This window comes from Dichotomopilus funicola, assembly GCF_033296635.1.
Source record: "Dichotomopilus funicola strain CBS 141.50 unplaced genomic scaffold C8A04scaffold_7, whole genome shotgun sequence".
NCBI lineage: Eukaryota > Fungi > Ascomycota > Sordariomycetes > Sordariales > Chaetomiaceae > Dichotomopilus > Dichotomopilus funicola.
Genome location: NW_026944028.1, coordinates 294,519 through 318,448, shown reverse-complemented (window position 1 = coordinate 318,448; position 23,930 = coordinate 294,519). Strand labels below are relative to the sequence as shown.

General features: G+C 54.2%; 6 protein-coding genes across 6 annotated transcripts; 2 read left to right on the top strand and 4 right to left on the bottom strand.

Moving 5' to 3' along the window:
* Positions 1–291: 291 nt before the first annotated feature.
* On the bottom strand, positions 292–4,289 carry C8A04DRAFT_25553 (uncharacterized protein; the record flags this gene model as incomplete). Its single annotated transcript, XM_062779608.1, has 4 exons — positions 292–1,421; positions 1,478–3,573; positions 3,635–3,783; positions 3,846–4,289. 4 exons carry the CDS (start codon positions 4,287–4,289, stop codon positions 292–294), a joined length of 3,819 nt encoding a protein of 1,272 aa, XP_062640004.1.
* Positions 4,290–5,403: 1,114 nt separating this feature from the next.
* C8A04DRAFT_34827 (uncharacterized protein) lies at positions 5,404–9,448 on the top strand (the record flags this gene model as incomplete). Its single annotated transcript, XM_062782963.1, has 12 exons — positions 5,404–5,519; positions 5,577–5,763; positions 5,858–5,952; positions 6,016–6,115; positions 6,202–6,383; positions 6,443–6,678; positions 6,752–7,439; positions 8,178–8,267; positions 8,465–8,520; positions 8,616–8,711; positions 8,813–9,006; positions 9,080–9,448. 12 exons carry the CDS (start codon positions 5,404–5,406, stop codon positions 9,446–9,448), a joined length of 2,409 nt encoding a protein of 802 aa, XP_062640003.1.
* A 516-nt stretch (positions 9,449–9,964) lies between these two features.
* C8A04DRAFT_25550 (uncharacterized protein) lies at positions 9,965–13,095 on the bottom strand (the record flags this gene model as incomplete). The annotated part of the gene is made up of 14 exons (XM_062779607.1): positions 9,965–10,167; positions 10,231–10,290; positions 10,349–10,775; positions 10,832–10,843; positions 10,906–11,171; positions 11,223–11,349; positions 11,405–11,430; positions 11,482–11,873; positions 11,932–11,989; positions 12,068–12,087; positions 12,149–12,267; positions 12,333–12,460; positions 12,521–12,592; positions 12,660–13,095. 14 exons carry the CDS (start codon positions 13,093–13,095, stop codon positions 9,965–9,967), a joined length of 2,346 nt encoding a protein of 781 aa, XP_062640002.1.
* A 623-nt stretch (positions 13,096–13,718) lies between these two features.
* On the top strand, positions 13,719–15,830 carry C8A04DRAFT_34824 (uncharacterized protein; the record flags this gene model as incomplete). Its single annotated transcript, XM_062782962.1, has 4 exons — positions 13,719–14,134; positions 14,194–14,353; positions 14,410–15,533; positions 15,650–15,830. The coding sequence occupies 4 exons, from the start codon at positions 13,719–13,721 to the stop codon at positions 15,828–15,830; spliced, it is 1,881 nt and encodes a 626-aa protein (XP_062640001.1).
* Positions 15,831–16,673: 843 nt separating this feature from the next.
* On the bottom strand, positions 16,674–18,902 carry C8A04DRAFT_9684 (uncharacterized protein; the record flags this gene model as incomplete). Its single annotated transcript, XM_062785579.1, has 6 exons — positions 16,674–16,832; positions 16,914–17,354; positions 17,413–17,604; positions 17,671–17,784; positions 17,842–18,575; positions 18,638–18,902. 6 exons carry the CDS (start codon positions 18,900–18,902, stop codon positions 16,674–16,676), a joined length of 1,905 nt encoding a protein of 634 aa, XP_062640000.1.
* A 3,494-nt stretch (positions 18,903–22,396) lies between these two features.
* C8A04DRAFT_9655 (beta-lactamase-like protein) lies at positions 22,397–23,392 on the bottom strand (the record flags this gene model as incomplete). Its single annotated transcript, XM_062785566.1, has 2 exons — positions 22,397–23,017; positions 23,072–23,392. 2 exons carry the CDS (start codon positions 23,390–23,392, stop codon positions 22,397–22,399), a joined length of 942 nt encoding a protein of 313 aa, XP_062639999.1.
* Between the last annotated feature and the right edge of the window lie 538 nt (positions 23,393–23,930).

Below are 23,930 nucleotides of genomic sequence, written 5' to 3'. Positions count from 1 at the left end.
GATCTCCCAGGCTAGCTTCTCGCTTCCTCCCTTTCCGTTGCCATCTTGCCTGCTCCCCCGTCTTTATGTACATACATACCTACACAGACACAATACCGAAGAAAAGTTTTACCAATGATCCCAATACTACCTCCTCGCCCGCCCAAGCTCTTTCATACGCAGATAGACCCAATCTTGATGGCAAACATAACAGGAAGAAAAAGAGGGAAGAAAAATACAGGTCTTGATTTTCATAACATCCCTCTCAGCCCCCCTTCCTAGGCCCATTATAACCTCCCATCCATCATCAACTCAAAACCCAATGACTTTCTGCCCTCCCTTTCCCTTGATCTTTTCCTTTCCACCTACATCCGCCCCCTGCGTCGAAAACGCACAATACTTATCCTTGATCGCCACCACCTCATACGTGCCCTCCTGGCTAGCCCTGACCACCTTGCTATGCTCATGGCTCACATCATGCCTCGTCTCCAACACCTGGCTGCGCTGACCCTTGCGCGCATTCGTGCTGCGGGTGTAGGTGAACTCGAAGGGCGGGGTGCCCCAGAACTCAAACATGATCTCCACCTCGCCGCCCTCGTGAATGTCGACGCGGGCGTTGCGTCCTTGGCTGATGCGCACGGCAGGCATCGGGTGGATGGCTTTAGTCATGTGGACTGGCGCGCGGCACTCGCTGGCGCGGTCGGCGATGGTGGTGATGGCGAATTCGCCGGGGGCCTCGGCCACGCGGCGGAAGCTGGTGGTTGGCGACTTGGCCTTGCGCTCAACGCCGTCGAAGGTGTACCACACATCGAAGGGCGGCGTGCCCGAGAGGGTGTACGAGATGCGCTCGCCTACGCAGTAGTCGGTGCGGGTCTCGAGCGGGTAGATAGTGGGGGCTTCGAAGAGTTGGACTTGGACCGCGGGCCCGCCGAGCTCAGCCATGGAGTGACAGCCGCTACCGTCTTTGACGTCGCGGATGCGGATCTGTTGCGAGCCGAGGCGAAGCTGATGGCGTGGGATGCGGATTTCGTACGAGTGCGAGTCGATGGCGGGTGTGCGGTAGATCTCGGGCACAGCTGCGCTCTGGTGCTTGATCTCGATCTCCAGAGCGAAGGGAGGGACGCCGGTAAGTGTGACCGGGATGCCGTCCTCGTTGTCCTGTTCTGATTTGCAGTACTTGAAGGTTTGGCCTGGCTTGGCGAACGACGCGGCCGGCTTTCGGTTGACCTTTTGCTTGACCACCAAGGGCTTGAACTTGCGATCGCTGCTGTACAGGTTGTCTTCCAGGGCGGTGAACTTGTATGTGTACGTGCCTGCTTTGTTCGTATCCGCCTGGATTGTTTCCTTGCCAAGCGTGGCATCGAGTTTCCTCTTGCTCAAAGCATTGGACCCTTGGAGGGGACTATGGCGAAGCTCATATTCCACGGTGTACGGTGGTGTTCCTACGCTTGTTAGTCAACCGGTTCTACTACTTTCTGACGGGAAAAGTGTTTCTTACCTTGCAAAAGAATCTCAAAGCCCGACACATCACCTTCGCAGACATCATCCATGACAAACCCGGTATCGGTACGGGTAAGGCCATGTGAGAGCGCCACATCCATAACCGGGCGTGGGTGCCAGTCGACCTCGAAGCGAGACGCTCTCGTGTCCACAACGCCGTGACACTGGTTGTCCCAGACGTCCGTGATAGTGTAATTGCCCCGACCCTTGACATCCAGGAACCCATTATCATTTCGCACGACCTTCTCCAAAACCTTAGGGTTACCATCCGGCCCTTCGTCGAGGTTCGAATAAAAGACTTTCCACGGCCCTTCCCCAGTAAGGCGGACCGGAAGTTTGACAGTCGATCCCTCGACAGCCAGCATCTTGCGCTTGCCCTCGACCTGACCAAAGGCGGCGCGCGGGCTCTGCCGCCGGACGGAAATCTTGAACTCTTCTTGCAGGAAGCTCTTGCAACCACGCCTATCCTGCACCGTAGTCAAACCCAGGGTGTACTCGCCGCCTTGTGTCAAAGGCTGCGTCTTGATCTTGTAGGTGTGTCCCTCAATGTCGGTAGCCTTGTACTGCTTCCTCTTGCCATCATGAATGATCTCCCACTCGAGCGTGAACGGAGCATCGCCAAGCAGTATGATGTCAGTTGAAACCTCGTCACCAAGGCACGAGCTGGACTTGCCCGTGCTATGTTGGATGAGAGCTGATGCCGCAGGCTTGACATCCTGTTCCAGGACATACTCGGGCCCGGTTAACTTTCGCCCCCGGTTATAGATCTCATCCCCAATATGCGTAAATATGTACTTGTGGTGTCCAGCAACGCGAGGAACGAGATCCATTTGGTATCGAAGGCCGGGGATGCTAACCCTCTCAGACCGGCGATCCCCGTTAGAGATGACATCGTACCGGAGGATGAATGGCGGGGTCCCGATAAGGTCCATGTCCACACGCAGGCCAATGGAGTTGCCAGCACACGTATCGGGAATATCCTCGGTGCGCAAGGTGACCTTAGGCTCAAGAGGGTTGAGGAGAAGGCAGGAAGACGGCTCCTGCACTTCGCCTTCGCACGAACCGGCAGAAACGGACTTGAGTGTGTAGAGACCCGGGGCCGAAATGTAAGGCCGGTCACGAGCGTTCTTAGCGTTGTGTGTCACCGTCGAGACAACATCGCCATGGTCGCCACTCTCTGTAAGTGTATCGATCGGCGAGAACTGCATGGTTAAAGTGTGCGCGGTGCTGTCGGGAGTCTGACCCGCAATCTTGAAGTGAACAGGGAGCTCTTTTGAGTCGCCCTTCGCAACTTTCAGCGGCCTCCTAAGGTCGCAGCCTTCCAGCCGCACCTGCGGGCGCTCCTTGACCACAAAATTCTGCACGAGATGCTTCGGCTTCGGCTTCAGATCGGGGTCGTCAGGCGAGGGCTCGTACTTGACTAGATTGCCAAACCCATCTTGGACCTCATCCACCGAGTACTGCCAGTCTCCGCTGGCGTGCATCGACTCGTTAAGTCCGACTGGAACCCGCTGGGACTTAGCCCACGAAATATCTTCATCGTCGAGACCAACTAGAGTTGATGAGCGGAGACCGCCAAGTGGGGAAGTGAAGCCTTCGGGTTGGAGGCTTTGGAAGTGGAAGCTGTGGTCCTTCCCGTTGATAGTGCGGCTGTACTTGATTTTGAGAGGTGGCGTGCCCTCAACTTGGAGAGAAACGTCCGAAAGGTCTCCTAAGCACCGTCCAGGGGAGCTCGTGGGGCCGACCCAAGCCTTCGGGCACGGCACAACGAAGGTCTGAGGGCTCTTCCTCTGGACCTCCAACTTGTACTCGTCGAGGACTCGTCCCAACTGGTAAACGCCGGGTTTTTTGACGGGGTAATCGAACTGAACCACGGTTTGCACTCCCTCTTGACTTTCCCTCTTGACCTTGCGCTCGATATCCCGAAGTTGCACCCTAGACAGCTTGATTGATTCCTGGTTATTGGTCTCGAGGTCGGTGCGGATTAGCTCAACTTCGACCGGAATAGTCGCGTTGAAAAAGATGGGTAGCAGTGCGGTCTTGCGGTCGGGGCCAAGGCAGTACGGGTGGAGTTCTGGGTTGAGAACGGCGGAACTAACACTGTCAGTCTCCGACCTGGTGCAACAAGCAATCTGGGGCTAGCATTTCAACTTACCCTTCGGGAAGAATATTGATGATTTGACGGCCCATGATTAACGATGAATTATGCAAAATGTTCGACATCTTGACATTGTGCTCGGAGATGGCGAGTTCGCGATCGTAGAAAACCTTGATAAAGCCAAGGATCCATGCTTGCCAGGGAAACTGCTCACACGTTAGTAAAGCCCACACATCAGCACAACCTGTGTTTCCTGAGGACCTCGTACCCCGATATTGAACATGAGAAGCCAGTCAAAGATGGCATGTGAGAAGAAGGCTGCCACCACGAATGGTTGTGACAGCTCAAGCCATGGTATCCTCAGCTCTGGGAGCCCAAATAGAAACGCGCAGTCTATCGCAATCCATTTTAAAAAGTGCCAAAACGACTCTGTGTCTTCTTCCACCAGCTGGGCCCAGTCGTAAAATTTCCAGGCTAGGAGGGCGGCATAGAAGCCGAAAGCGTAGAGACGCTGTGTCGGGGCGTCGAGGATATGGAGCGGAATTACGGGAGCTGGTGGTGCCGCTGATGATGTCCCTTGCTGTGGAGCAACGGGTAATGGACTTGTGCGGGATGTCGTCGATTTGGAAGTTGGTACTTGTGCCCTCGCAGGCCCTCGTTTTGAGGTCTGGGGCGTCTGTGGAAAGGCGCCGATGGCTGATGCGCCGCTCATGGCATTCCGAGTCGGGAGGGTCTGAGGAAATATCGTTCGTGTATTTAGAACAAACGGGCCGGGGCCACGAAGCAAACCAAGACGGTGCTTGCCCGGTCTTTCGCCGAGGTCGTCAAGGCGGTTATCGTCGTCGTCGTTGTTGTCGTCGCCGCGTCGTGCTAACTTAGTTGGGAGCACAAAAGCAGAATGACGCCGACTAGAAAAAAATTGTGATCTAAAAGCCCACAATAACGGCTAGTAGGCTGGGGGCGTCACTGTGTCGTCGGCTTCGTTGTTGATGCTGTGGTGTGGCGTCCACCAGTCGCATTTTGCTGAAATTCCAAGCCAAAATTTCCCTTTGTCCTGTCAACGCTGCACGCTTGAGACGCGCTCTTCGTGCCGCGCTGTGGTTTGTTGCAGCAACAGCTGGCCCAGCAGTGTGGGGCCAAGCCTTGAGAGCTAAGTGTCCAATCAAATCACGGATGTCCAGGTGCCACGCAAAGCGGAGGTCCAACACTCACGTTATTAATACCTTGCCTTCGCTCGCCGTGGCTAAAATAAGCGGCAGACCATTACGGATACTTCTCTACAGAAGCGACAAAAGACCAAAAAGAATAAATAAAAAGAAGTGAAAGACGACAAAAAGGAATAAATCCAGGAAGTGAAAAAGGACGAAAAAGAGTAAATCAATGAGAATCTGTCAAGATTTGATTGAATGTTAATGGATTGGAGTTAAGCTATATGTTCTAGTTGTCGCTTTTTTTGGCCATAGCGAGCTTGGCCTCCTGTGGGCAGAACGGCCGTGGTAGAGGTCAGTTCTTTGATGTTTTGCCATAAATGGGCACTATAATCCCAAAGCGTGCTAATAATCCACAAATTACCGTATTTAGTGTGAATTACTCCTCTATTCTTGCTTGGGGGTATTGTTGAACAAGACAATACCCAAAGGGTACCTGTAATAACAACCTTCTGTTGAGGTCTATTGTCAACTCTCAACAACCAAGGGACGGCAAAGTGCCGTCCTCCTAAAACAAGCTATCATCAGACCTTTTTCTTCTCAACCTCCCATTTCTCCCATCAACGACCCCATCTCATCTCCTTCCAACACAATTTTACTGTACCCTAAACCACCAAGATGGAGCAGACCAAGTCCCAAACTCCTCCCCGCGACCAGGAAACTGTCAAGAGCGACCCCAGCGCCTCTCCGCTAACCTTGCGTCGATCCGGCCGCGCGCGCAAGAGACCCGCGGAGTACGATGACGACGCCGACTACCAGAACGGAGCTTCGGCCAATAACAATAAAAACAGCAGCAGCAGCAGCAACAATACCAACGCCGACGCCGACACCAACAGCGTCACTAGGAGAAACCCTAAGAGAAGGGCTACTCCGGAGGCATTCGATGTCCCGGAGAACCTTCTCGAGGCATCCCTAGGCCCGTGGCAGGAGGGTGAGCCAGCCGAGTGGAATAGCTGGATCGAGCTAGAATCCGATCCTGTAAGTCTCCCCCCCAACCACTACTCGTCTCCCCCCTTCCCCCCAATTACTTTCCGCACCTTCGATCCCATAGCGTACTTACCATTTTAAACAGGCCTTTTTCACGGAAATCATGAAACGAATCGGTGTCAAGGGAGCAAAGATAGAGGAAGTGCTCTCGGTCGATGAGTTCAATCTGGCCACCCTGCCGTAAGTTACATCATATCAATCATGTTTTGATCCCCTGTAATACTTGCCACTGACACAACACAGAGAGCCGGTCCACGGCCTGGTATTCCTCTACGAGTACGTCTCGGAGGATAGCGAGGAAGAGGACGATGGTGGTGAGCAGGGTGTCTGGTTCGCCAACCAGGTAAGTTTTCTTTCAGCCCTGGCCCGTCCCCATTTACTATGCCCCTCGCGAGTGACGGTTTTGACAAGCTAACCCTTCGCGTGAAGACCACGCATAATGCCTGCGCCACCATCGCCCTCCTCAACATCATCATGAACGCGGAAGGCATCAGCCTCGACGAGAGGCTCCGCAAGTTCAAGGAGGCGACCCGGGAGCTGTCCCCGCCCCTCAGGGGCAACATGATCAACAACAGCGAGTGGATCCGAGTTGCTCACAACTCCTTTGCCCGGTGAGCTCCTTTCGCCCTTTACCGCGATATTTTCTTTCCCGGTTGCTAACATCCCCTAGACGCCTCGACCTTCTCGATGCCGCCCTCGGTCTCCAAAACGAGGTTGACCGCAAGAAGAAACGGGGTAAAGCGGCGGCCCAAAACAAAAGGGCCAGGGCCAAGCAGGGTTCGGCCAAGCCAAAGGTCCGCCGGCCGTCCGATGGGCCGTCGGCCTACCATTTCATCGCGTTTGTCCCCGTCGGGAACCAGGTGTGGCAGCTGGATGGGCTGTCGTCTTCGTCGCCTGTCTGCATCGGTAAGTTCCCCCTCCAGTCTATTCTCTGTCTGGCCTAAATTAACAACATCTTTCCTCTCCTTCCTTCCACTAGGCGAATTCACCAAGGACAAGCACTGGACCTCCGTCATGTGTCCGGTCCTCCAGGACCGTATGATGCGGTACGAGACTGAGCAGCTGTCCTTCAGCTTGCTCGCCCTCTGCGGCGATGGGCTCGGCAAGGTGCGGCGCCGGCTTGCTGCCAACGTCCGTGGTCTGGTCGACCTGGAGGGCCGGTTTGGCAGCGTCAGTGACAGCAAAACTAACGGGAATGGAACCCACGAGGGCGAGGAGGGCGGAGACAAGAGCAAGGACAAGGACAAGGACCGCGAGGAGAAGGAGGAGGACCAGGGACAAGACTGGTGGCGGGAGCGTACCGACCGCACCGACGTCATCCACACCGCGGACGACGAGCGTCTATCGAGCTTCCAGCTCGACGTCGACGACATTCTCGCCGTGGAGGTGGGCACTGGCGTCGGTGTCGAGGCCGCTTCGCCGTCTTCGTCTTCGTCTTCCCCTTCTCCCCCTTTTACTTCTCCCCCCGTTCCCGACGATGCCAACGCGGCTGTCGAGTTGTGGGACCGTCTCTGTGCCGAGCAGGCGAAGCTTCGGACCGAGTATGAGGCCGAGCAGGCGCTGGGAGGGCTGGGGCCGGAGGCGCTGCTCGGACGCACCAAGGACTACACGCCTGCGGTGCACGAGTGGGTGCGTCGACTGGCGGAGAAGGGGGCGTTGAGGGAGTTGTACGAGACAGTCGCCGCCGGGGGCGCGTGATGGGACGAGGAGGGGAGAGAAGAATGCGGCTTGATGCTTTTATTTTTTAGGAGTTTTAGGAGGCCGAGCTGGGGCGCCGGGAGTTTTCGTCTCTCTTGTGTTTTTGTTATATTTTCTACTTGGTCTTTTCTGTTTCTTTGTAGGCCACAGTTAAATCACACCGAGATCATTCTACATTCCCTACGAACGAACGTGAATCAAGCTGCTTAACTAAACAAGATAGAGATTCTCATATCCTTCCCCATCTTCCCATTTTCTTTTTTCTTCCTTTTTTTTCTTTCTTTCTTTTTTTTTTTTTGCATTCTGTCTATTTTCTTTTTTCCTGTTAATATTTCATTTTACCTTTGTATTTCCGTTATTCGTGGGCACACAGCATCATTTCCCTGGCGCTTTTACCTTCCCATGCGGAAAAGGATCTGTCAACAGGTTGTGTAATAGCAGTATCTTACGGATTGACATACACTACACTTAGGTACCTAGCTACGGCTCAAAAGTAGGGAGAATCGTACCAATTAGATCGCTCATGCCCAAATATTTTGACAAATTCTGTATTTACGCAAGCGAAACAACTCAGACAAGCCGCCAGCGACCTCCATAATGACGTATGGTAATGACACGAAACCATGGCAAGGCGGTCTGGACCCTGCTTGGCGATAAGATGACGGCATTCAACAACCCCCGGCTCCGGCAAGCTTCCCGCGCGCCAGGGTGGATAAAGTCCACTGCTGGCCTGCTACTGGCTGCGCCGTCACTGGCCAGGGCCAACCAACAACCGCCCAAGACAGGGTATTTGCGACGTCAGCGATTTTTGCATGTTCAGCTGTGACCGACGGCAACAACACACACGAGCCCACCACCAACGCTGAACATACCCAATTCTTCACGGGCATCGTTTCTCCCCGATATACTACCTTTACCCTCATAGGAACCAAGCTTATTCAACGCAGACCATCGTTAATTCCACACTGTCAACCACCATGTCCAAACGAACCAGCGCGTCCACCGCGAATGGCGCGGCTACCAAAGATAGCGGCCCTACCAATCTGCCGAGTATGTTGCAGCTTCTCGATACAACCCGCACATAGCATAGGCGGGAGGGGGGAACACAAGCAGGCAGACTGATCCGCTAACTCAACTGCGTACAGCATCCGACAAGCAGAAGATCCTGCTCTCCGCCGACGTCGGCCACTTCTCGCTCATCCGCGCGCTGCACCTGGCCGATTTCATTACCGAGATGAATGGTGAGCAACAATCCTCCGACGGCGGTGTCCTTCTATGAGGACCGCCGAACGAGAATGTCAGGAAGAAGAACAATAATTGACAAAACCTCTCCTCTCCCCAGGTCTCTGCGGCGTCCTCTCCCTCTTCTCCTCGATGCGCTACTGCCTCGGCGACCCGTCAGAGCACAACAACCTCTGGCTGGCCCTTTTCTTCCTGCCCTTCGGCCTCTTCTTTGACTTTCTCGACGGCAGGGTTGCGCGCTGGCGCAAGAAGAGCAGTATGATGGGACAGGAGCTCGATTCGCTCGCCGATCTGGTACACACACCCCCTACACCCCACAGTCACGATCTATGTGCAAATTGTTAACCTGAATCCCAACAACACCCAGATCTCCTTCGGCGTCGCCCCCTCAGCCATAGCCTTCGCCATCGGCATCCGCACCCCCGCCGACAACCTCGCGCTCGCCTTCTTCGTCCTCTGCGGTCTAACCCGTCTCGCCCGCTTCAACGTGACCGCCGCGGCGCTCCCCAAAGACGCAAGCGGCAAAGCGCGCTACTTCGAGGGCACGCCCATCCCGACTACCCTCGGCCTCGACGCGCTGATGGCCTGGTGGATCTCCCGCGGCTGGGTGCATGACTCTCTGCCTGGTGGTGTGTGGCTGGAGGGGACTGCGCTAGAGGTGCACCCTGTTGTGTTGCTGTTTGTGGTGCATGGGTGTTTGATGACGAGCCGGACTATTCATATCCCGAAGCCGTAAGTGGTCGGGATATCATTGGGGGGCGGATGTACGTGGCCAGGGGTAAAAGAACAAATAGGGAGAAGCAGTGGTGTTATTTTTGGGGATATTACCCAAGACTGGAGTAGCTTGGGAACACAGGTTCGGGCGGTTAGATAAACCAGATGGGTGTGGTGTTGGGGTTGTGGGGGGATTTAGGGGTACGGATTTTAGACCCAGCGAGCATATAATGTTTTCCGATTTCTCCAGCGTAAATGTGATAGGTTAACAATGTTGGGAAACTTCATGGTGATGTATTTCTCGTGGTGTATCTCGAATGCATTGTTTGCCCTCTCTCACATTGGAGTCGAGTGACTGGTAGCTATGGAAGACAGGACACGAAGACCTCAGGGCTTGGGGGAAGAGTACAGGAATTAGGACACAAGAATTTGGCCAACGTCCGAATGCAAAGCGTCAGTTGTGTCGAAGACTGGTTTCTTGCTATTCACATCTTCTACACCACTACATTCGCTCAGAAACCCCTATATACTTAGACACCTAAGCCTTCTCTCCCTTCTCCTCCTTCTTGGGGGGGAATGGGTTGTACATGCCGCGGTCAGCCTTGAGGGCGCGCAGCTTCACGATTGCCTCCTCGAGGTCGAAGGGCACGTCGCGGGCCTGTGTGGATGTGTCGTCGCGGTAGCGAATGTTGACCTTGCGGTTGCGCATTTCGTCGTCACCGACCACGAAACAGAAGTTGTCTGAGGACGTCAAGTTAATACGTAATTCAGGGGGGCTCTGTTAGCGTCGCAGGTAGCACTTACATTGTGCCAACTGGCCGTTGCGGATCTTCTTCTGGAGAGTATTGCCGCTACTATCAACATCTAGAGTTGTTTGTTAGTGCCGCACACGCAGTACATCAAGAACCTGATGAGTATATACCAGCATAGAAGCGCTCCTTCTTCAGAAGAGCAGCCACCTCCTTGGCGTAAGCCAGGAAGCCCATGCCGACGGGGATGATGATAATTTGGCGCGGCGACATCCAGAACGGCCACTTGCCGGCAAAGTGCTCAGCCAAAATGGCAGTAAAGCGCTCGATACTACCAGCCATTGCGCGGTGAATCATGACAGGACGTGCCGAGCCGGGTGCTAGGGGCTTCTTGATGAGAAGCGGCTTCTTCTTCTCTTTGCCGTCCTTCTTCTCATCTGCCGCAGCCTCGGGCGCAGGTGTGGGTGCGGGTGCAGGGGCTGACGCGGCCGGAGCGGCCTCCGTCTTCTCCTTCGGTCCACCCTCCGCGGTCTGGTATTCGAGTGAGAAGTTGATGGGTTGTTGGAAGTCGAGCTGAATGGTGGCGCATTGCCATTGCCTCTGCTATGTGTAAGTCGCTACTTGAGCTATCAATATGCTGAGCGGATATAACGTACGTTAAGGCAGTCCTGTCGGTGACCTCAGTTAGTAGTTGAGCGTAATATGTAAGGTTAATAGGGGGAGAACATACCAGCACAGCGATGTCAACCTTGGGTCCGTAAAAAGCGCCATCGCCTGCATTGAGCTCCCAGTGAACGCCGGAGTTTGCAGCGGCGAACTCGTCCAGAGCCTCCTTGAGACGGCTTTCGGCACTGTCCCAGGTCTCAATCTCACCCATGTACTTATCCGGCCGGGTAGACAGCTTGAGCCTGAATGTCAGACCCAGCATGCCATAGAAGGAGCTCATGAAGTCAAACAGAGCGGCGACTTCCTCCTTGATCTGGTCCTCACGGCAGACTGCAGTCAGTTAGCAAAATGAATATGCCTGTCCAAACACTCTATGCTTACAGATATGGGCGTCATCTTGCTGGAATCTCCTCACTCTTGTGAGACCGCTCAGAGCGCCACTGGCTTCATTCCGGTGCAGAACGCCAAAGTCGGCAAGGCGGAGCGGCAGTTCCTTGTGACTCCGTTCCTGTAGAATAGTAATTAGAATGACGTGCTGAGAAAAGTTAAACTAGGTCACTTACCCTGTGGCGGAACATCATCGCATGGGCTAGGGGATGTTGTTAGCTGGAGCGACAGACATGACTAGATCGTGACATACCGGGGCAGTTCATCGGCTTGAGACCAAATTGCTCCTTGTCGACATCGATGAGGAACATGTCCTCCTTGTAGTGGGCTAAGTGGCCAGATTGCTCCCAGAGCGATACGTTGAACATGTTCGGCGTCATGACCTCATCGTAGCCACGCTTCCAGTACTCATCACGGATGTAGTCCATGATCGCGTTGTTGATCCGCATGCCGTGTGGCAGCCACATAGCAGAGCCTGGGGAGCACTCCTCGAAGTAGAAGAGCTCCTGTTGCTTTCCGATCAAACGGTGGTCACGCTTGGCGGCCTCCTCGAGGAACTTCTTGTGGGCGGCCATCTGCTTCTTATCTGGGAATGACACGCCGTAAATGCGCTGCAGAGAGTCGTTGTTGGCGTCACCGAGGAAGCTTGGGTGTGTTAGTGACAAGTTCAGGGGCTAGAATGTAACATTGGGACAACACATACTAGGACGATGAGTTTTTCATGATGGCGAAGGCCTCGATTCTGCCGGTATCGGGCACATCTGGAGGAGTTAGCTTGATTAAATACGCTGACCCGAATAAAAGGCATAAAGGGGCAGGTATTTAAGGGGCCAACATACGGGGTCCACGGCACAGATCGCTAGGCGTATGAGTGAGCATCAATCCAGACCAAGACAAAGACTCGGAATGGTCTAACTTACATCAAAGGGCCGTTCCTGTAAACAGTGGTTCTTGTACCGTCTGGGATCTTGTCGTTGATAATGTGCACCTTATATGGGTTGTATGCAAACATTTTGAGCAAGTCCTCTTTGCTCATTTCCTATATTGTGTGTTAGTCCTCGTCATTCCCAAGCCAAAGACAGCCCGTGACGTTTTACAACATACCAGTCTCTGGAAAGGCTGCTTCTCCTTCACGATCTTACCAACAAGGCTTTCGAGAGGCGCCCAATCCGCAGCGTGCACAACACCACTCTCGGGGAGAGCCATCTCGTAGTAGAAACCATTGTCCACCGCTGCCCAAACGAGTCAGCAATGTTACCGCGGAAATCGGAATTTAACCAAACCAAACATACGGGGACCAATGCACAGTGAACAGCCAAACCTGCGTTCACAGGCCTCGCCAAGAATATGGGCGCTGGAATGCCCTAGATTCAAGCCGTATATTAGCCATTGTCTTGTCCCAGCATCTCTTTCTTCCACGTGGTCCCTTACAGAACACGAATTTGCCCTGCTCGTCGTTGAAGTCGAGAAGTTCCAGCTTGCAGCTCTTCTCCAGTGGGCGCTCAATATCCCACAGCTGCTCCCCATCAACCCTCGCAACCACAGTGCGCTTCAGTAGGCTGTTGGAAATGCCCTTCGCGATCTCGGCGGGGGTGGTCTCGTATGATTTGCCGGGCTTAACGGCGCCATCGGGCATGGTAATCAGGATGTCTTCGCGCGGCTTCTTGGCGAGCTCCTCCCGCTGCTCCTTGTACAGACGATCGAACAGCTCAATGCGGTCCTGGAGGAAAGCCGGAGCCGGCGACAGTTCGAGAGGTCCAGCATCGGCAGCAGCAGCCGCCCCTGCAGCGCCTTTCTTCTCCTTCTTGGGCTTCTTGTCCCCCCCACCAATGGCGGCTTTTTGCAGGGCTTCTGTGACTTTCTCCATGGTGCTTTTCGGATACGAAACTTCGATTGTTGAAATTCGGCAGTGACCGGTTGGAATCGCCCTTTTGTCGACCCCTGACAACCCGTTCGTGAGTCACTTCGGACGGCGCGGTGGTTTCGATGGAGGGGTAGAGCCAAACGGGAAATTTATTCTGAGTGGAACATTGGACTACCCCGCGGTGCAGGTGCATGGGAGAACGCTTCTGTGGGCCCCTAGCGAGAGAGATCAACGGTCCCTTGGGGGCAAGCCGCACGGACCACCACAGCACCAAATCTTCTGTAACAACCGACGGTGACGCAGAGAGAAAAGGGAGAGGTGTAATTTACAAGCTGCAACTCACTGAACTTCCATTGTGGGGCACATTAGAGCAACTTAAATCTTGACGATAACATCGCTACATATCGCGGACTCAACTTGCACCCCCTCCATCGGGCCGTCGCACAACACCCGCCTCGGGCCGGCCCAGGTGCATCTCGTTGTTAAAAATCGACTCAGCTGCCTCTCAGACCAAACCAAGCCAGTGAACAAGGCGGGGATTGCAAGAATCCCATGCGCCCCGATTGCAACCCACTGCCAAGCAACAGCTATTGTTTCACGCCTTAACTGGCGCGTTCATTACGACCATGCGCTCCTCACTAGAAGACATCCCTGATGAGATCATCCGCCACATCCTGCTTTATGTGTCGCCTGAGCACACCCTCCTCAGCATCCATCGGGTCTCACGCCGACACCATCAACTGGCTAGTGAGCCTTTACTGTGGCGCTTTCACTGCCTCACCTCGTTTCGATTCTGGCATCCTGAACATGGGCTCGAGGAGAAGCTGAAGGCGCTCGCGTCGTCGGTGGACTGGAAGGGGCTGTGGAAAATAAGGAAATCGCGGAATCAAAGGGCAGCAGAACTGCTCGATGGGATAATTGCAACAAAGTTCACCCAGCTGAAGCGCATGCAGGCCCTCTGTGAGATGGGATACGATGTGAAAGACTACCTCCTTACACAATGCCACGCCAGTTATGATATGGATGATGTCCTAGCTAGGAGGTAGGCTAACTACCCCTTTAGGAATCGAGGACCCGTTACAGTGACTAATGCGGGTGCAGGTATTACGCCAACTCAGCCTTAGACAGCATCCATAAAGGAGTGGCTGTCGATGTGTGGTCGCGATATCAGGGCCATGCCTTGAGCTCCGAAGGCCTCGACACTGCCCTCGCCGCTTTCGATATGTTTGTGTTGCACGACCAAGACGAGGACCTCGATTATGTAGGTCGGGGAGGGCGCAGGCACCCGAAGATGTCAAATCGCTAACCTTATTACAGGTCGTAAGCACTCTCGACGATATTGCGAAGCGGTTCAGGGCCGAGCACCCAGGATTCAAGGACCTCTCGACAAGGGAAAAGGCACTGGCCCTAGTGCGTTGGCTGCGAGCACACAACCTTACAGGCATGGGGGATCCCGAGATAAATTACCGTAACCTCAGAAACTGCTTCATCGGCCATGCCTTGTCCATGGAAAGCCACGACTCCCTTCCCATCATCTCCAGTGCTATTTTCACCTGTGTCGCAGAGCGCCTGGGTCTCATAGCATTTTGCCTGGCCTTTCCAAGCCATGTCCACGCCGCGGTATATGCGCCACCAGGAAAGGACTTGGATGGCGAGGAGACGGACGAGGTGGAGGGAGAAAAGAGGCGGATGTGTCTGGATCCATATGGGTCGGACAACGAGATCGCCTTCAGCGAATTGCGAGAACGGTTCCGCGAGATAGGATGGACCCAGGGACCAGACGCCTTTCTTAGACCATCACCGGTCCCCACCATCGTACAGAGGACGGCGCAAAATTTCAAAGCCACCTACGACACGGTACACAGCCTCACGGGTAACGATACCTTGTCGGCCGAGATGACGCGCCTGCGGAGCGGGCATTCTGGCCTTAACCTCGACGCAGCTGTTTACGCCTCCATGTGGGCCGAGCTCCTGATGAAACAAACCTCGGGCTTCCATTGGGATTCGCACTTAGCCGTCTTCCTCCAGAAGTTTGCCCTCTCTTGGAGCGAGGATGCCTGGCTTGTCAAGCGCTACCTCGCACCTCTCTACGACAAGTTCGTCAACTCGCAACCCGCCGTCCGGTCACGTACCGGCTGGAACAACGTGCATGATATTCTTGGGATGCTTGATAACCTCGATGCTCGCACCCCCGAGGTCAGCCTGCGCTACACCGAAGATATCTGCACACGGGTCCGTTACAAGATCGGCCAGGTCTTCCGCCATCGCCGCTACGGCTACATCGGTGTCATTAATGGTTGGGCCACTATGGGAACCGTTGACCTACCGATGCCGCACTACCTCGATGCGGCCGAGGCCGAAGAGGAAGGGGATGTCTATGACCCGACCGAGTCGGTGCATGCGAGCCGTTTCGGGCCGCAAAGGACCTACTATACTTCCCTGTGGGTCATCTCATCCTTGTCTTTCCTACCTTTCTCCCCCTTTCTCACCCCAATTTCATGACAAGGACTATCTTCCTCTCCCCATATGCCGTGACATCTTACTGACAACGTTTGAGTCATCCTAGGAAAACAACAGTTGACCGGCTCCGTGTCGCCCAAGACAATGTCGTGGTCATCACCGACCCGAGTCTCATTCCTGACGATCTCTTCTTCCTCGCGGGTAAATTCTTCCGCAGATTCGACGCCAGCACCTGCACCTTTGTGTCAAACATGAAGGAGTGTTATCCTGATGATTGATTTATGACGAGGGTGGCGACGAGGGATGAGAGCGGCGACGACGGACGAAAAGCAAGGGGGTGATGAGGGACAGTTGGTTTAGGGTGAAACGCCTGGATCTGGGGCGGCGGACTTTGAGGGTGAACTTGAAGTTGGATGAACGGAGCACTTACCTGCCCACCGCGGATGTACTGGTTTCTTATTATGTTGACAAAGATAAGAAGCAAGAAGCGATGGGTGACGGGTGACGTTTTGTGAAACGAGAGGTTAGATTTTACGAGACTACGAGAATAAGCAGATTAGCTTCAAAAAGCTAATAATGCACATATTCCCAGTTATACCCAAGTCAAAAGCATATTTAGCCTTTAGGATAACGAGTGATGTATTTGTACCTTCGCCTGCCAACTTGACTCTCGCCAGCTATATCTCAACGAGAGGGGCAGGATGGACTCAAAGTGAATTGCCATTACGTCTCCCCATTAGCCACATCGTGTCATCTTTTTCTTCCTAACCCTCGTCCCGACCGCTTCCAGCCGTCCTATTCCATCACAGTATCGTCTCATCCCACATCATAAATCAAAAAGAAAAGGGGGTATCTTAGCAGGACAAGAATCGAAAGAAAATCACGCCTTTTCCACCACCGTCCATGCATTCATCCCATCCATCCGTTTGTCCACATATCCTCTTGAATCATCCCGTCTTTCACGTCGCCCGTCATCCCTCGGCTCACAGGGCAAGCAAGCAACTCCCAAACCCCACACCTTCATCACTCATCCCTCATCGCCCCAATTCTTTACCATCTTCTCTCAACGCCGTAACCTGTAAGGCGGAGCTGTGTGGGGAGATTAGAGTGGAAACACCACATCAAGCCCTCGCAGCGGTCTCCCGTCGAGCAGCCCACCCTTTAAGGGCAAGCATAACCAACACCCAGGCCATTAACAGCGCCACCAGGCCCATAGTAACGGTGTACATGAACATCGCGTCAAGCTCGTAGTGAATCATGCCATTGATCACGTCACCAGCCTATGGGGAGAGAAAAAAAAGAGTCAGTGCTCGTCCTGGGTGTCTCACGATATTCTTTGGGACAAAAAAGTAAGAACTTACACTAGCCATAAAAATAACACCACCCGCAATCAACCCAAAAGCCGTCAACAGCTCCGTAGGCGGGCGCGAAGGGAACACCGACTTTGGGGGGCGCAGCCACAAGACAATGTAGGTCAGCGCGCGCGCGTACGAAGCACCGGTCAGCAGCGTGCCCCATTGCTTGTGCACCATCGACGAGACCATGCTCTCCTGGGTGTGCGAGCTCATCATGATGCCCAAGAGCAGAATGACGAGGGCGGGGATGGGGTTTGTGGAGAAGGCATAGGATTCTGGAACGGCGAGTTCAGAGGTGGTGGTGGAACGCCGGGGTTGGCCGGTTTCTAGGTCATCGGAGTGGTGGTGGTTAGGCGGGGAAGGGGGGGTCCGGTGAGCGGGGATGGCTTCAGTAACGGTGTAGTTAAGGAGGGCGCGGATTTTGGTGGATTCAATGAGCATGCCACACTAAAGGAGAGTGTTAGTTTGGGTAAAGAGGTAGTGATCCAGCGAGATGGCGACTTACCAAGCCACCGCCAATGAATAGGACGGTGATGGACATATGCTCAAGGTCTTGTGCGCTCCATGCACCGCCCCAGCCGCCAAGGTGCTCAAGGAAAATGTTGGTCGAGCCGTAGAAGAAGATGAGGCCGCTCTCGACAAATTCGGCCGAGGGGCGCCACTTTTGACCCGGTCGTGCGGGACGGATGTTCCATGCCTAGGATCTGTGTCAGTCTTATGTTCTTCAATATGCGTATGATGTTGCGTCAAAGGGGTAACATACCCATCCCAGATCCCCAAAACTACCGGCCCAGCGGCCAAGGGTGAGAATACCCAGCCAGAAAAATACGCCACCCTTGATCCAATGCGCCAGACCGCTGAAAATTTCATGGCCCTCCTGAAACCTCCGTTAGTGCGTTACTTCTTGATCTCTTCCTCCAGGGCAGAAACTTACGAAAAAGCGGGAGAAGGTAATGATACCAGTGCAGAGCGCAATGAAGCCAAGTATCAAAACCGTCCGGTCGACAAAGTCGTACCCAAAAATCAGCACCTTCCAGAACCGCTCCGGCACCATCCCCGTAGCCTTAGCCACAAGCGAATGGGTCTTGGTGGACTTGGAGAACAGAGGCAGGTGGGCCTCAAGATCACCATGAACCTCGGCATCAAGCTCATCGTCCTCATCATGCTCAGGATGGCGAGGGTACTGATGACGCGTGGGGCTCGACGGAGAGTCACTGCCGCTGCCAGACGACAGCGAGTTGCTACGCAGCGACTCGGTCTTGGGCTCCGTGCCCTGGCCACTATCATTCGAGAACCGCGAGTACGGGCTCGCCACATAGCGAGACTCGTGCTCTGCCATGGCCTCAGCCGACACGGGGATGGAGATGAAGCCCTGGCGCTCCTCGGCCCGCACCGCCGTCATGCTGATACTGCTGTTCCGAGACTTTCCTCCCGTTGCCCTCCTGCGCTTCATCACGCCTGCAACGCGAGCTAGGAGGCCAATGGTTACTTGGGCGCCGACAACCACAGTGGCGATCCAGCCGATCTTGTGGTGGGCATTATTGGGGTACAAGTCTGGGGTGTTGGCGTTGTAGATGACAGCCAGCAGCACGCCTCCGGCGTTAGCGGCGAGGAACGCGAATTGCGCAGCGAGTGTGTACCGGGAGCGGGCAAGGGAGAACATAACGGCTGTCCGCATATTTTAGCATGTCATTCTCAACAGTATCATTTCTCACGAGATTCTATCTTACCAACGGGTAGCGCAAACACCCACGCAACCACCATCAGGGAAATGTGGGCGTAAATAGCCGCCCCATGTTCTGGATGCGCAAAGTACGTAGGCGGGTATTGGTCTTCAGGTAGTGGCTTGTCCGCATCCGACATCTTCATGCCGCCGCTTTCGCCGCCATGGTCATGGCCGTGTTCATGGCCACCGTCGGCAAGCACAGCTCGGGTAAGTCCCAGAGCAGCTACGCCCACCGCAAACTTCAAAAACGAGGCCTCGAGCGCCCTCATGGCCGGTGGTGTTTAGACAGATCGATGCGCTCTTCACCTGTAAGGCGATAGCACCTGTAATTTTTCAGGGTCTGTTTCTTAAACCCCGGGGGTGGTTTCGGCCGCGAAGTGAAGCTAGGAAATTGCTGTGGTGTGTTATACAAATCCAAATCCCCAGGCTGGAACTTAGATCAGAAACGCAGAGGTGGTGGGATTATAAGAGGAGCAGGGTCTGGCGTCGTCCAGGGTTCCTGCTAGCGGATCGCAAGGCTGGTGTTAAATCCGGGTATCGGGAAATGTCCAACGTCGTCCGATATGTACGTGTGTGGGCTTGTTGCGGTCCAGTCGTTGCCTATGGACTGTATGTATCATGGATTGTTTGGATGATGAAACGGGTGGGGATCAGATCACAGAAGGAGGCAAAAGACAAAGGGAAAGACTTCTGAGAGAGTGTCTCGTCTTATTATTCCCAATGCCAAGAAATCTGGTAGGCAGGTATCCCAACCTAACCCAGAAGTCAAGGGAGTCGCGGCGTGGAAAGACGGACGGGCTTAATAAAGCTTCGAAAAACGAAGAAGCGGTCCATGACCAACGGAGCAGCTTCGCTTTCCTATTCTGACTACTGATTGGTAATTTGGGTTCCGTTTGGAAGGGATCCAGGTGCAAAGATTGCCGAGAGGATGGGGCGCGGAGAGGTCGGGCCAACCGATTTTGTCTCTGTTTGGGTGCCCATCTGGTGATGCCTTCGCGTGGACTGCAGTCGCGCGCATTTGCAACTCCGAGGCTTCCGAACTGCAAAACCTCGAATGTGCGGCGGGGGACGTTGTCAGGTGGCTCGGGCGGGAAAAGAGTCTTACGGTGTGTGACATACTGTGTGGGTCCACAGGGCTCAAGGTGCGGAACGCAATTTTTTGCTGCTTGTCAACCTCTCAACCCGTTTCTTGGGTTTTCCGTTTGCTGACTGAGTTTCACCACCGCCGCCATTCTCGGCCAATGAGGGTTGCCTTGACGGGATGACGGCATTCACGTCAGCTTAAAGCATCACTTGGATGATATACCCATATCATACGAATCGTATCGTGTAGTCTCCTTCGGCCCAGGTCCGTCCGTAGGCGGGTGCGGCTCGCCGACCATTTGCACCGATGCGGTCGCGAGTGCGCAAAAGCTCCAACGCGATTCGCCGAGCCTTGGAGCTTGCTTGGAGAGCTTGGCCGCATCCGCTCCGTCCGCGGTGTCCGTTGCCGGCGTTTGTCATGTTCAAGGTGGGGCCGGAGTTAATCTTCGGCGGCGAGCTTCCCACGAGTTCGTGGACGTACTGTGTGGGAGTGTGGTGTAAGATGGGCGGACGAGGGTTCTGAAATCATGGCGGATTATCCGTCCAGAGCTCCTCGAGCTGCGGGGTTCCAGTCGTTGACTCAGAATTTAGGCCCGCGGGTTGCATGCGGTGCGACGGTGCCTCCCTCTCGGTGGGTGACAGCGGCGCACACTGAACATGGTGGTGTTTGGGGTGATTCGAGGGGGGTGTGAATTTGGACAGTGCGTACTTCGTATCTCTCCCCAAATATCAAGACGAGCGTACACTAACTAAATCCGTTACTGAAGAACCTCGCGAGCCGGGGAGTTCTCATTTGCTCTGCCGCGGCTGAGACACGTCGATCTTCCCATAACCTCAAGAACCAAATCCTTTCGGCTTCGGCGGGGTGGGAGGTTGGGAAAACGGGAGCCGGGCTCTGCGGGCTCGCGGGTAGCGAAAGCGACAGCGACGATGTGAGAGCAGAGCTTCTCCACCCCAGAAAAGATGAATCAAAATGATGCAAGTCCCAAGCAAGCCAAGTCCCCCACCCTCTCAACGAGCACTCAAGTCCCGACCCTTCAAGCCCGATACCACCCTCCTGCATCCGTCCCAGTACCGAGATGCGACCCCGACACCCTTTCGAGCAGTGACTTCCTTCCCCCTTTTTTGGCTCGATGGGACGCCACTTTACAAGTCGTTGATCTTGGCAACACGCCGACGGGTCTTCGGAGTTGAGACAGAGCCCGAAGCGCGCAGCTAGCGAATTTTCCGACTATCCACCACACCCCCAACGAGCCCATTCCGCTAACTACGTCCTGCGCTATACTGTGTAGCTTTTTTCTTACAAGAAGGTCCTGAGGGAATCGAACTCCAAGCCACAGGATAAGTCGTGCCTAGCCGGAGTTTCCTCCGTGCCTCCCCCTTCATCTCACCTTCAGCCACAACCCTTAAAACGGCAGAAACAAAGAGTCGGCGTTGGACAAACAAACACAGGAAAAGCCCGACGGTCTTGCGGCGCATTTCCGCCACATTTCCTTCCATTTATCTTGAATTCTCCGATGAGAATACGCGCAGTGCGAAGAGCAGGCCCTTCCTTCTTCTGCCGGTCGCTGCCGAAGGCTGGCTGGCTGCAGGGAATGTGACCCCACCACTCCCGACGTTCCCGCAATCGACACTTGGCAAGCATCTGCGCCCTGCAGATGATAGAAACAAGCAAGAACCACCACGATTGCCGATTGCGGGACGCCGTCACTGCTGCAGTTGAAAGTGGTGTGATTATTGATGCTCCCCCTAGCCGCCGCTAGCATGGGCTGAAAAAAAAAGACAGAGCAACCCATATCACTCGGATGATATTCCACCGTATCACTCAAATCCAACAAGGCGTCAGTTGAAGGTGTCGTCGTCCTGTGGGGGTGTTGGCCAAACTGACTAATTCCCACATCACGACCTCGAGGAACTAACCAACCTTGTCGGTCCGAGGTGAGGATATTGAAAAGTTTGATTTTATGCCAGTCTCTCATTGGAAAAGAATACAAAGAAATTTTAGAATATCCTGCCCAGAGTGAGGGAAAAGGCTCGTGAAATATCTTTGCATTTTCCGATGAGTAATGTTAAGCGGAGCATCCTTTACTGAGCTAGCTCTTCACTTACTTTCACACTGCGCGCTCTCGTCGTACGAGCGGACCTCTTGCTTACAGACGGACACGATTACTCGACAACTCGCCCCTCCTCTCCTCCTCGCTACTGCGAGGAAGAATTTCTCGCCCTTCTCTTGACCGAGAAACTGACATATCTAGGCCAAAAGGGTCCTCGCCTTTTGCACGAAGCGTGTAACGATCACGTGTAAGTTGGAGAAGCTCAACATCTTGAACTTGACGTCATTATACGCCTATTCAAACTTCTTTCGTTGTAGCAGTGTAAATTTGCGCCCAATAACTCTAGGCTCCATAGAGCGAGACTAAAGTTGATGAAAATTACCGTCAACCCTCGGGCAGACTCTACATTATCACATTTCTCAACTTGAAGCAGCTCGGCAAGATAGGCCCACGCACTAAGATCCTTGCCAGCTACCATGTAGATTTTCCATGTATGTACATAGTACTGTACATACATAGTACTAATTCTTTGTCCTCAAAACTCCATCCAGGGTCTAAACCGGGTAACTTCTAGCGCTCTGGACTCAGCACTTACACGAAGAAAATTAGGGGGTTCAACCACCACATCACAAAGCAGATCTCCCCGCACCGTTAACAAGCCTCCACCGCTCTCCATCATCCACTGCAACGGCTCGGCCTTCTCTCTCCAGCTTGTGGAGGATTTGCACTACGCCGTTGGCTGCCGCGAGGTGCAGGCTTTCCGGAACATCCCGGTATATGCTTTTGACGAGCTCCATCACAGTCCACGCGACCCCATTTCCATTTTCACTCCCATTATTCGTTCCTGTCGTAGACACGGCGCCTACCGAACGAAGTGTTTGTACAACTTGCTCTTCTCGTTGCCCACGGTGCCGAATATACTCCGCGATCTTGCCTGGCCCGTCTTCGACAACTTCCCCATGGGCTGGATAAGCCTTCTTGGTCCCCGCCCCAGTGCCCCCCTTGGTGTCTCTCTTCTCCTCGTACAGCTGCCCCATCTTCTCAAGGCTGGACACATATTGCCCCAGATCCCCAAACACACTCGTCCCATGGCCGAGCACGTTGTCCCCTGTAAACAGCGCGCCCTCTTCATCCCAGAAAAACACCACATGGTCGGGTGTATGGCCAGGCGTGTGCACAGCAGTGAGAGTCGCGCCCTCAACCCGGAATTGCTGCCCGTCGGCAATGCGGGCATGTGTCCATGAACCCTCGTCACTCTTACTCCCATCTTTAAACACGCTCTCATCCCCAAACGCATGCACCACTCCCTCCTCCTCCCCCTGCCCCTGACCCGCCTCTCGCCACAACGTCCTCAAGTCCCCCACCCCGCCGATATGATCCCCATGCCGATGTGTTATCACCGCGTGGGCTACTTTCGCCCGTTCCTCGCTTAGGACACGGCGCAGCGCGGTCGCCCAAGAGGGACGCCCTTCGCCTGTGTCGATGAGGAGTCGTCGGGGCCCGGTGCCGAGGAGGTAGGTGTTGGTGCCTTGGAGGGTGAATTTGCCTGGGTTGCCGGCGAGGATGCGGATGCAGGACGGTGTCAAGCGCGTTACTTCGGGGATTGGGGGGAGGGTTGCCATATTGTTTACTTTTTCTGGATTTTGATCGCTTATTTCATTACGGGGGTTGTAAAGAGTCGCTCAAGTGAAAGTCAAGAAGAGATCGAAGTCCGAGACGGTGACCAACAGAGTCGAGATGGTAACAATGGGTGGTTAATTAATGTGGGGCTAAGAAAGTAACCTAGGGCGAGGCGACCTCTTTCTCGATCAGTCGATTCTAGAAACAAGATGGAGGTATGGAAACGCGAGTCAATGGGGAGACAGGGGCTGTGGTGCACTTAAAACTGGATGTTTTGCGTTGATGCGGGGTACAGGAACTCCCATCGGGTGTAAGTGGATTGCCAAGCAGGGTCTCGTTCGCAGTGGTGCGACGGACAACATGTGCTTCTCAAGGAATTAAGTGGGATGACCTCATTTCTGCACAAATCTCGAAACTTAGCGTCTTCCTTAACGTGAACACACGAAAATGGCGCGGAGGTTTTCTGCAAACATCAAGACTCTTGGACCACTTGTAAGTCGTAGCCAAACGGGGAATATGAAATCAGACGAAGACGGGGAA